The sequence below is a fragment of the Rhinolophus sinicus genome, linkage group LG11 (genome assembly GCF_036562045.2).
Source record: "Rhinolophus sinicus isolate RSC01 linkage group LG11, ASM3656204v1, whole genome shotgun sequence".
NCBI lineage: Eukaryota > Metazoa > Chordata > Mammalia > Chiroptera > Rhinolophidae > Rhinolophus > Rhinolophus sinicus.
The window spans coordinates 6,401,944-6,414,585 of record NC_133760.1 but is presented as its reverse complement, the minus strand read 5'-3'; the positions used below and the strand labels follow the sequence as shown (position 1 = coordinate 6,414,585).

The 12,642-nt window shown below is 51.3% G+C and overlaps 1 protein-coding gene across 1 annotated transcript in view; it reads left to right on the top strand.

Moving 5' to 3' along the window:
- The first annotated feature begins 5,649 nt into the window (after positions 1-5,649).
- The window catches only part of SULT2B1 (sulfotransferase family 2B member 1), a 28,861-nt gene continuing 21,868 nt past the window's right edge, over positions 5,650-12,642 (top strand). Inside the window, exon 1 of the mRNA XM_019741466.2 lies at positions 5,650-5,817. Within this exon, the coding sequence (XP_019597025.1) occupies positions 5,747-5,817 (71 nt within the window). The 5' untranslated portion in view covers positions 5,650-5,746. The remainder of the gene's footprint in view (positions 5,818-12,642) is intronic.

Sequence of the window (12,642 nt, the reverse complement as noted above, 5' to 3'; positions counted from 1 at the left end):
TCCGTCCCAGCCCCAGGACCAGGAAGGTAACTCCCGATCCCCAACCTCCTCCCTCAGACCCAGGAATCCAGACCTCCAGCCCTTCCTCTCTCAGACCCGGGAGTCCAGGCCACCAAAGCTTAGGTTCCCTCACACGTTGTCACCACTAGGCTTGACCTCTTGGGGTACCTGATCGCTGTATAACTGCACTGCTCCGCACCCCTCGTCTCCTCTTGTGACCAGGCAACTAGTAAAGACCCAGGTTCTCAGCACCTCTCTTCCCCTGAGCATCCCTCCCCAGTGGTTGTCCACTGCCAGGACCCCAGGTCAGGCATTCCCTCAGAGGACGCCAGCTGTAGCTTGTCCCCACCAGGCCTCTAGCCCAGCCCCAACCCAGCTCTGGAGCAGGGTGGGTGGGACAGGTCGTGTGAGTGTGTGGGGTGGGGCTGGGTATGGTATCGGCCCTGGGGCAGGCTCATCCATGCGGATGGAGTAATCGGGGTGGAGAGCAGAGAAGGAGGTTTCTACAACGCTGCACACCCCAAGATGGACCCACTGATTAAGGGGAAGGTTGGGGGAAGGGAGTCATGCCGGCTTTGAGGTGTCAACTGCCTTCCTCCCACTCCACCCAGGATGATGTCTTGTTTCCTTCTCAGAGGGGCCCTCCACAGCCTTGGGGACACTGGCGTCCCCCACCCATGACCCACCCCTTCCCCAGGTGCAGGTATCTAGGTGTCCCAGTTTCGTCTTTGTCTGGGTCACAGGAATCCTGACTCCTCCCCCCACCTCCCCCAGGACCCAGGAGTCTGAGCCCCCAGCCCCTCCTCCCTCAGACCCAGGAGTCCAGGCCCCTGGCCCCTCCTCCCTTAGACCCAGGAGTCCAGGCCCCCAGCCCCTCCTCCCTTAGACCCAGGGGTCCAGGCCCCCAGCCCCTCCTCCCTCAGACCCAGGGGTCCAGGCCCTCGGCCAGTCCTCTCTCAGAGGAGCACTCTGGGTCCCTTTCCACTCCATTCAGATTCTTCGTTCCAGACTCAAGGATTTAGGAGCCCTGCCCCCAGTCTCTGCCCTCTCGGGAACCCAGCCTCTAAGCAACCAGAGCTGGCCTGTCCTCAGCAATCCCAGAATACCTGGCAATTATTAGCTTTTAATGGAAAGGTCGGGCTCTGGAGGTGACAATGGCCCCGATTCTATGGAAACATGACCTTGTGACCCAGTGACCTCCCATTGCCCATATCTGATCTCCATGAGCAAAATAGCATACCTGGGGTTTCCTGGGGCCCGGTTGGGGGGGGCTGGAGAGAGGCCAAAGAATTGATATGAGGGGCCCAGGGCAGAGGGGTATGCTTGAGAGCTCTCCATCTCTGCTCTCTGCACTCAGCCTGGCCAGGGAGACCAATTCCTGCTCCCCTTTCACATTCAGCCCCTGAAGTTTGAGGTGCAAGTGGGACCCCCTTATGGTTAGTAGCACATACAGGTGATGTGTTCATCTTCCTGGGGGCTTACTGGGGCATAAGGCAGCCCAGCCCCCATCCTTACCTGGCACTGTACCCTGCTGCCCTTAAGCCCCCAAGGGTGGATGTGAGCCCCCACCCCAGGACCCAAGAATACCCCCTATCTCCAGATGCGCCCCCTTTGGCCTGGAGGAAATACTGCCCTTCTGTCTCTCCAGCCTCTAGGCCTTTGCCTACACCAGGCCTTCCTGGAGGCTTTCTCCACTCAGGTCCTTCACCTGGTGAGTTTCCCCTTCTGGGGCATCCTTGCTGTGACCTCCCAAAGAGGCCCCATGTCTACAGGCAGGACACCAAGCAGACCCAGTCTAGCAAGGTCAATTCAATTAGTACTTAGCCACGTGTGTCATCTTAAACTTTCCAGTAGCACTTTTTTTTTTAAAAAGTAAAGAGAAACAGGTGAGACTAATTTTAGGAATATGTTTTATTTAATCCAATACGTCCAAAATATCATAATTTCAATATGTAATCAATATAAAAATTACTCGTGAGATACTTTACATGTTTTATCTCAATTCTGACTCTCGGGTTCCAAGAGTTAAGTTGAAATGAAGTCTTACCAAAGCATTAACATGCATTAAGAGTAAAGCATTTTACGGGCTGGCTGGATGGCTCAGTTGGTTAGAGCTCGAGCCCTCAACAACAGGGCTGCCGGTTTGATTCCCACATGGGCCAGTGAGCTGCGCCCTCCACAACTAGATTAAAGACAATGAGCTGTAGCTGAGCTTCCAGACGGGCAGCTGGAGTGCAAGCCCGGTTGCCGGTTCAATTCCTCCATGGGATGATGGGTTGCACCCCATGCAACTAAAGATTGAAAACAGCGACTGGACTTGGAGCTGAGCTACGCCCTCCATGGCTAGATTGAAGGATGACTTGGAGCTGATGAGCCCTGGAGAAACACACTGTTCCCCAATGTTCCCCAATAAAATAAAATAAAAATTCTTAAAAAAAAGAGTAAAGTGTTTTATACTGTTTCTGATTTTAAAGTTAAATTGAAATAAAAAAAGTGAAATAAAATTGGAAACATTCACTCCCTCGATCACATTTCTCATGCTAAATAGCCAGGTGTAGCCGGCGGCTCCTGTATCGGACAGCACAGTTCTAAACTGTATTTACTTACCCGTCTCATTTGGGGACACAGTAGATCCTGACCCAGAGGAAGTCTTCTCAGATAATAGTCAAGGGAGGGATGGATGGAAGGAAAGAAAGATTGAAGGGAGGGAGTGAGGGAGGGAGGAAGGAAGGACAGCAGGAAGGAAGGAAGAGAGGGAGAGATGATGAATAGATGGAAGGATGTATGTATGGATGATGGATGGATGGATGGATGACGGATGATAGAGGGATGGATGTATAATCGCTGCTCCTCCCACTACTCCCACGAGCTGGCATTGTGTTTCCCACTTTCTTCTTCCCATCCCCCTCCGAGTCTCTTCCCTGTTTCCCATATGCCTAAGTCCCCAGATTTATTTCTGTGGAATCAATGGTCCACATCACTGTCTCTCCTCTCCTGTCATTGGGTAAGATGCTACTCTGGTGTCTCCTGGTTCTTCTTGCCACCTTAGGAGTCTGGGCCCCTTGCCCTCTACAACCAGGCCTTGCATCTCCCCATCCCGGACCTCCATTTTCTGAAGAGATTTAGCTGAGTCCTCCACGCACCACAGTGACCCAGCCACTCATTCCCCATCACCCTGTGATGATTCGTTCATTCCACCAACAGCATTCATTGAACATGTACTGCTTTCTGGGGACTCCTCCAGGCACAGCCCTCAGGAGCCAACAGGGGACAAACATTATAAGGCCCATCTTCATGGGGCTGACAATCTGACGAGGAGACAAACGGTCAACAAGACCAAGAAGGAAAACATTTAGAGTGTTGGATGGTGATGAGTGCTATGGAGAAAAGTACAACAGGAGAGGGGGACGGCGACGTTGGTGGGAGGACTCAGAGGAAGGGTGACGGCAGACCTGGATGGAGGTGGTGAAGCTCCCAGGTGTCTGGGGAAGAGCATGTCAGACAAGCAACAGCAGGTGCAAAGGCCTGAGGTGGGAGCATTTTCTGGGTGCCTGGATCCCCGTGTTTGGCTGGTCCCGTCCCAGTCAGACACAGCCTCCAGGCCCTCCTTGTCCCTTCAACATCCTCCTCTACACTCTTATGGGGTGTTCTTGGTTTTCTTTGTCCCCCAGGACTGCCTCCCACATTTTCCTTCCCATCTCCCTCAGGGACCTGGGCATTCCGTTCCCCCCAGACTCTCCCTCCCTTCTGGAACTTGAGGCTTCTGGCTGGTACAGTGCCCCTCTCTTCTGGTTCTTGAAACTTTGTGGGGAACCTGGTGACAGGATTGAGGGGAGGTTCCCGTCACAGGGATAAGACAGGGCTGTCACCTTCTCAAAGCCAGGAATAAATGGTTTTTGAAGGCAGAACAAGGGCAAGGAGGCCTGGACCCCACAGACAGACGAGGTGTCTCCACTCAGCACCCCCACATTCTGACATCAGGGAAGTCCTCTCAGTTCCAGACAGGAAGAGTTGGCCATCTTGATTGTACATCCCATCCTGCAAGGGAGCCCTTTTCACAGATAGGAACATCGAGGTTAATACTGAAATAAGACAAGGCAAGATTCAAACTCAACTGTGGCAGGATGGGGGTTGGGGGGAGGCTCCCCATAACACAGCATACTAGAGATGGGCCTTTGGGCAGATGAACTGAGGGAGCGTGACAGGCTAGGATGTCTGTCTTCTGTCTCCCCCTCAGAGTGAGGGTGGGTAATGCTATGTGACTTGGGCAAGTCACCCCACCTCTCTGAGCCCCTCTCCACATCTGTTATGTGAATCTGACAGGCCCCATTCCTCTCCCCTACACAACACATGGCAAACTGTAATTGGTCAGGAAATAGAATTTTAAATGGTGATATTTTTGTACTTATTCTTCCAACCAAATTTTGTCTGGCACAACATACTAGAAAAATGAGAAATTTCTAGAAAGATTCCACCAACATGTTGATGGTGGTTACCTCCGTGGGTAGGAGGATCACAGGGATCCTTATATTATTCCTAGACTTATCTGTTCAGATATAGTTTTGAATAAAGTACACACATTCCTTTAAAAAGAAGTCACTTCTGGTGAGAAGATTGGGCTTTGTGGCCAGACTCCAGATCTCTGAGGGTCAGGACACCAGAGGGTTTGGGGGGATAGAGCTGAAGGGGACGCTGGCTTTACTGAGCCTACCACTCGAGAAATGTCTCATCCAGTCATCACAGCAGCCCAATGACATGAATACCACTCACAGGTGGGGAAACTGAGGCACAGAGGGCTGATGGGACTGGTTCTAGGAGCCACAGCTGAGAGGTACTGGAGCAGAGATCAAACCAGGCGCTGTGACCTTCAAACTCCCATACCAACCATGTCTGGCGATTATCTGTTCTATCTCTGGGTCTCTCTGGATCTCTCACTGTCTCTGACCCCGTGTTTCCCTGTTTTTCCATTGGCTTCTCGATGTCTCTGTCTTTGTGTCTCTGTCTCTCTGTGTCTCTCACTGTCTCTGACCCTCTCAAAGTGCCTCTGTCTCCCTATCTCTGACCCTCCGCATAGCTCTGTCTCTGTGTGTCTCTGTTCTCTCTTGGTCTCTCCATGTTTCTCACTGTCTCTGTCTGGGTGTTTCCGTCTCTCTCTCACTGTGTTTCTACGTGTGCCCCTTACAGTGTCAGCCCACGAGGGCAGTTTCTGTTTGTCTGGTTCCCACTTAGACCAGTGCATGGCAGACAGGAAGCGCTCGATAAATATTTCTTGAATAAATAAAGGAATGAATGAATGTGTGAATGAATGAATGAATGAATGAATGAATGAATGAATGAACGAACGAACAAACAAACTCTCTGAGATGGGATTAGCTCCTTAGTCAGACGAACAAACTCAGGCTCCAGGTGGGCACGAACATGCCCAGAGCCAGCAGCCCGGAAGGCTCCAGTGCAGGATTGACCCTGAACCCCTGGACTCTGCCCCACGCATTCACAAGATGCCCAGGTCGTGCTCATCACCCCTCCTCCCCACCTTTGGAGAAGGGTGGCTCCCTCTCGGCCTCTCCCCGCTGTTGGAGGCGTGGGTAGCAGCTGGGAGAACCGGCTGAGTACTGCCCCTCCCCTTGGGCGTGGAGGTAGACACCTGGCGGGCTCCCCAGGTGGCAGACGCTGCTGCTGCACATACCTGATCCCCGTGCTGCCTGCTCCCTGCGTGTCCTCCCCTCCCCACCCTCACCCACCTGCCATGGACGGGCCCGCTGAGCCCCGGACCCGGGCCCTGTGGGACACCTACGAGAACAACATCTCGGAAATCAGGTGAGGCCCAGACGTGGGCACCAGCCACGAGACCCCCCCAGAGCAGGTGGCCTGAGGGAAGAGCCAGGGGCCTCCGCAAAGCTGGCCCCTGGCCTCCTGCAGCCTCAGACACAGCCCAGGCTTGGCTGGCTGGGCTGGGCTGGCTCGTCCACCCTGGAGTGCAGGTCCCTCCTGGAAGGGAGTAGGTGACTAGGGCTGTCCTGAGTCACTAGCTGGGATGCCTGGGGTGTCCATGTCCCTCTTGGGGCTTCAGTTTCTCTGTCTGTCAAAGGGGCCCATAAATCATTTGTCTCCCTGATGTAGGACTGGATGAGAGCAGGGGGCTTGGCATGTAGTAGTTGTTCAGGAAACAAGAAGGCTGTTGTACTTTTTTCCTCCTTGAGGCTTCTGGCTGGCACAGTGCCCCTCTCCTCAAAGCCCTCAAGTGGGGGTGCTTTCCCTCACAGGGGCTCAGAATGTGCCACCAGCAACATTTGGGGGAGGATGGGAGAGCATAGGTGGGTGGGGTGCAGGATGTAACTGAGTTCCAAAGCCAGAGACTGTGTCCCAGGGGGCTGGGGGCCAGGAGAGTGGGCCCCGACTCCTTGGTTCTCAGGAGAGGTTAGGACGGAGCACTTCCCATCTCTTGAGCGTGACTCCTTTGTTCCTGAGGATATCAGACACTTCTATAGTACCCACTTTCCAGATGGGGAAACGGAGGCCAAGGGGCAAAATTACCATGATCATGCAACCAGATGCCAATTTGAACCCAGTCTATCTGATCCCAGAGTCTGTGCTTTCTCATCTCCTCAACAGTATAGGTGATACCCCCTCCTCATGGCTCCATTTTACAAACGAGCATGAGGAGGCTCAGAGAGGGCAGGCAGCCTGCCCAAGATCACACAGCAAGGCTGTACTGTTTCAGGCCCTCCCCTCCCCTTCCTCACCCAGGAGCTGGGACACAGAGAGGCTTCCCTAGTGGCCCAGACTCCAGAGACTGGAGCAGCTCAATTCTGATTGCTGTGTGACATGGACAAGTCTCGCAGTGTCTGTAGGCCTCTCAGGTTCAGAGTGGCCACCAGGCTGGTCCCAGCTCTTCTTGAGGAAAGTACCAGCATTCTCTTCTCCAGGTCCTCTGGGTTCTGCAGTTTCTTTGGCTCCCCACCTCTAGGAAGGTTTCAGCCTCAGTTTCCTCACCTGAAAAATGGAGGTAAATAACCCTCACCTATAAGATACTTCTAGACCTGAATGTTTGCAGCCTGCTGGGTGGTGGCCTTAGGACCTTAAACTTTCTTTTCCATGAGCTCCTGGAATCCCTGCCCCTCAGGAGGGTCCTTAACATCCCTTCTGGGGCTCCCTCCCAAGCCCCTCAGACACACGACATCCTCACTGAACTCAGCGGCTCCCCCAGAATGATTCCGCCTCCTGGGCTGCCATCTCAGTCACCAGGTCAGACTCCCAGGCATTGTCCTTGTCCTTTCCTTACTCTCCTTCCTACTGCCTGTCACTCCCCAGCCCCACTCTCCTATGACCTGACTATCTCCATTCCCATGGCCCCTGCTCAGGCCTCATCTTTGCCCCTAGAGCCTTGCCCTAACCTTCCCACCTCCGCCTCCGATCCTTCCCAGAGCTGCCCCTCCCCTCTTCCCAGTCCCAAATTGTCTCCAGGCTCTGGCAGTCTGGGCTCCCAGCTCAATCTCCCTGCTCGCCTGCATTCCATCTACCCCATGACTTCAAATTCCCTGGCCACACCTCACTATTCCCTGCCCCAGTGCCTTTGCATATTCAGTTCCCTCTGCAGGGATTCCCAGAGAAATCTTTTCTAATATCCAAATCTACCCCTGACCATCCCCAGCTCAAGTCCCTTCCAGGCTCCTCAGCACCCACGGCAATGGTTTCCAAACCTTTTTCGAGGCACTGATACCTTTGTCCAAGAGAATTCTTACTCCCAAGTAGAACTACATCATACAGATCAAAATGGAGCTGTTCTGGTTTAAAATGGGGCGTAGGGACTGGGGTCCCCCTGTTGGCCCTGCTCCTCCTGCGGGCTTGCTACTCTGCTCCCACCCTCCTCACTGCCTGGGCCCCACCTGGCTGCTTCCACTGCCCCTCCAGCCTGAATCACACACCTTCAGGCTTTTGTGCCTGAAGTTTCCTTCGCCTGGGAGGACCTCACTCCTTCGTGTGGCAAACTCCTTCTCACACATTTTAAGATTATTGGCCATCACAGGTAGGTCCCTGATCACACTTCTAGCTTCGAATCTGTCCCGTGACACCCAGATGCTGACCTGTTCACAGATAGGGACAGCGTGGGGACCACCTCGGCAGTCCTCGGCTCAGGGCGGGGGTGGGGGCTATGATGTCAAGGAATGAATGGGAGTGAGATAAGGCAACCTTTGAGCTAGAGCTTGCAGAAAGATTAGTCAGGATGACAAAACAGGTGAGGAAGGGCAGGGCACCCAGGAGGGGCAAAAGGACAGTGGCTCTTGGGAGGAAATGAGAGGCTGTGTGGATCTGAGGGCACCAAATAAGCAGTGGAAAATTCCTGTGGGGACCATTATTACACAACAGTGACATGAGTGACTCTTCAGGTCAAATCTAAGAAGCAATTCTGACACTATCCTCCCCCAATAAGAAAAGCTAAGCAATATATTGTTTTGAGGGTACAAGCCTATGTGATAAAACTGTCGTCCCCCCCCCAAAACAAGCAACTGACAAGGATTTAATTCGGGAAAGTGGTTGTGGAGAGGAGGCCCAGGAGTTGAGGAGGAGCCCAGAGACACCAGCAAGACACATTGCACAGAATGTTCTAGTGCATGGGGTTTGTTATCAATTATGCTTTATAAATTATATATGTGTTCTATATACCTTGTATGTATGCAGTGGACTAAAAAGGGAGGATAACAAGGGCAAAATAAAAATGTTAAGAGGAAAAAGTTAGAAGGTAGGTAGGCAGGACAAAGATAGTTACGATCAGTTTACAGGCGGGGGAGCCAAAAGAGGAGACAAGCCCAGGGGACATGAATCCCTATAGAATTATTTTAAGTACTCACTGTGCTGAGTGCTTTCCGCGTATTACCTCATTCAATTCTCACAACAACCATTTGAGATGAAATATTATCCCACCTATGATGGAGGGAACTGAGGCCCAGAGAAGTTGAGTGACTTGCCCAAGGTCACACAACTGCCAATTTAGGTGGAGCCGGGATTTGAAGGAGGCAACCTGACTTTCTCACACCCTGAACGGGGCGGGGCAGGTGTGAAAAGAATTAGAGGATGAGCAAGATGAAGGAGGGGCAGGAACCAGGAGATAGCCCCTGCCAGGCAGGAGGCTTAGTAGGTAATTCTCTGTATTTCCTGGAATATCCTGTGTGCTAGGCTGCACCTTGACCAGCCCCTCCTGGAGAGACTCAGGCCAGAAGAAGCCAAGCTGGCATTTGGACCTGTGGTTATTGCTCCTCCCCTCCCTTTGATCGTGAAGTCCACGTGCAGGCCCTTTCTGATCTTGGCCTCTTTATGGCTGAGGTCGCCAGCCCCGGTTTACATGCCCAGCCCCTCCTTCCTGGGGGAGGGCCAAGCCACTCAAATGATTTTATGTCTACAGCCCTGCCAGCCACAGAGCTGCTTTTTCCAAGGGTGAGGGGTGTGAGGGGTCCCTAATGAAAAGATTTTAAGCAATCAACAAATAATAAGACATCGGTCCTCCTGGCCTGGGTGAAATTTGGGCAGGCAGAGAGGATGGGGTTTTGGGCCACCTCTAGTAGATAATGTACCTTGGTGAGAATTCTCACAGCCCCCCTTCCCCTCGCCCCAACACCCCGTGCAAGGGACCCAGGCTTGGAAAATGAAGGGAAGGTATGTTTCCATTCCCACTTGCTCTCTAGGGGTTGAGGGATGGGAAGGTAGGATGTGTGCCTAGTAGGCCTGCCTAGGGATCTGGAAATGGGAAGAGCCAGGACTTACCTGTAAAGAACTGAGCAGCCCAGGTTGCGGAAGGAAAGCTCTGGGGGAGGGAGAGAGGGACCTGGTGGACCATCATGGCATCAGATGCCAAGGCAAGGATGAAGGCCCTGACCTTGAGGCCTGGATTGGGGAGGTCCAGAGTATGGGAGAGGTGAGGCAAGCTACTCACAGGGGGCGCCAGGCGCGGGCCGGGACAGGAACCAGGACACGAACCAGGACACTGCAGGCAAGAATGCCCGGGGCCGCAGGCAGGCAGCCCTGAGTTCAAGTCCCACTCATGTTGCTTACTAGCTGGGCCCTGCTGGCCACAAAGGCTCTCGGAGCTGTGAATCTGTGAAATGGGTGCAGCGGGTGATGCTGGGGCCAGGGCCAGACCAGGTTCTCTGCTGAGTAAGGGTTTGCACAGTTATCCTTCCTTCCTCCTCCTCTAATTTTTGTGACTCTTCTTGAGCCCGGAGCTCAGGTGCCCGGAAGGGTGGGGTCAGGGTAAAGAATGATAATAATTATGACTTTCCTGAGCGTCAGCCATGCAACTTTCAGTCTCCTAACAGCCCTCCCTATGAGGCAGCCAATGTCATGATTCCCGTTTTACAGATTGAAAAACCAAGGCCTGGAGAAAATCATACCTCTGAGATTTGCTCCAGAGATCTCATTCTTAAGCCCCATTCTAGAGAAAGGGACCAGACAGAGGCCTCAAATTGCGGGAAGAGGCTGTCCCTCTGTGGCCATAACCTTCATCAGGAGACTATCACCCTATAATTGATCAATGGGTCTGTGGTCTGTCTGTTGGCCCGCCCTCCAGACCAATGCTGTCCCGTAGATGCATAACGTGAGCTCCCTAAATAAACATTTTCTAGTAGCCACATTGAAAAAAAAGTAAAAGAAACAGGTGAAATTAATTTTAATTATATATTTTATTTAACCTGATATATCTGAAATACTGTCATTTCAATATGTAATCAATAGCCAAAATTATCAATGAGCTATTTTACATTTTCCTATTCATCCTAATCCGCTGAAATAGAGTGTGTATTTTCTCGTATCGGCCGCTAGACTTCTATCGGAATGAATGGATCTGTATTCAGATCTCATTGCTGTGACAGCTGAAAGTTGATTCCAGGCCTGAGTTATTCCAAACTCACCTAAAAAGTTTTCCAATAATTGACTTGAGTGCCAGTGTTTCCGTTAAAATCAATTATTATTAAATACAATTAAAAATTGAAGTCCCGGGTCGCACTGACCAAATTTCAAGGGCCAGAGGTGCACAGTGGGCTGTTTCTATCCTCTTGGAAAGTTCTGCTGGATGACTGGCTCCAGTATGCTGTACCCCAAGAGCAGGGAGAAGCACATAGTAGTTGGAAGGGAGAGAGGGAAAGAAAGAAAGGAAAGAAAGAGAAAAGTCTAAAAGAGCCTTCAGGCTAAAGGCAAGGCCCACGGTGTGGTGGAGCAGGGAGTGTGTCAGGAACAAGTAGAACTTGGCAGTGGAAACAGAACAAGACTGGCCGTGCTGGTGTGGGGACCCAGAGGAGGTGGAGCAGTGCAGGCCATGGGCGTGCAACGAGTCTGCTGGCCTTCGAAGGCACAGTCAGTGATGCAGTACAAAGAACCCTGAGAATTTGAAGCCAGTGATTCATTTCTTTACCTAGATTTTTTTTGGGTCTATTATTATTATTATTATAAAAGTAACACATCAAAATGATATATCTCAACTTTTTAAAATCATCTATGTTTTTATAACTTTTAAATGTGCAAGAATTGTCAAGGGTCGGGGGAAGAATGGGGAGGGGGAATTGACTCTATCCATCATAGCCCCATCTGGAAGCAGGGGAATAGATAAACACACTGTGATTTATTCAGACAGTAGAATTCTACTCAGCCATAGAAAGGAACATACTCTAATACACACAGAAAAACAGATGAAGATCAAGAACGTTATGCTGAGCAAAAGACGCCAGACACAAAAGAGGACGTTCTATAAGGTGACAGTTGTAGAACACCCAAGACCAGCCAACTCAGTTTATGATGGGACAACTCAGAGCAGCAGTGGACTCTGGGGTGGGGAAGGGGACTCACAGGGAAGAAGCCCCAGGAAGATTTCTGGGAGCAATGGATCGTTCTGTATCGGGATAGGGGTTTGGACAGCATGGGGGTCCTGTGCTTTAGTCACAATCCACTTCAGTGCGTTTCCTCAAAAGGAAATCATTTTAAAAGGATGAAAGTGGGATACCTTGCAGTTATTTTTTAAAAGGATGAGATAGCTATGGACTGATCTGAAAAGATTGTCATGATATAGGAACTGAAAAATAAGCAAGACGCAGAGTAAAGTTTAAGATGTGATATCAGTATTGTTTAGAAGGAAGAGGAAAGAGAGGAGGAGGGGAGGAAGAGAGGGGGAGGGGAGAGGGGGAAGGGAGTTGAGGAGAAGGCATCTGAGCCCCCACACCGTGAATATGCTTGCCTGTGCTTCTATAAACACTGTTAGATTGTACACCAAACTGGTGGTACTGGGATGCCCTGTGCTGGCATGACAGTGTTGGCAGAGACCATTAACTTATTAACAAACCCAGATGATTATATATATATATATATATATATGATTTATTAATAAAGCCAGATGACCAATTGACTAACAGATATAGAAATAGGATCCAATAATTTATTTTCCTAGATTATCTAAAAAGAAAGAAACATATACATGTACCATATTGAGGCAGTTTAGCAGATGTAACAAACAGCCCCACGTGGGCTCTCCTGGTCACGTGATTTGGGGCCCAGGCTCTGCCGTTCTCCACCTGTGGCTCCTAAGTCCACTGAGACAGGTCTGGTCCCACCAGCCAAAGGGGCAGAGGGCAAGCATGTGGCAGTCACTGCCACTGTGTTCAC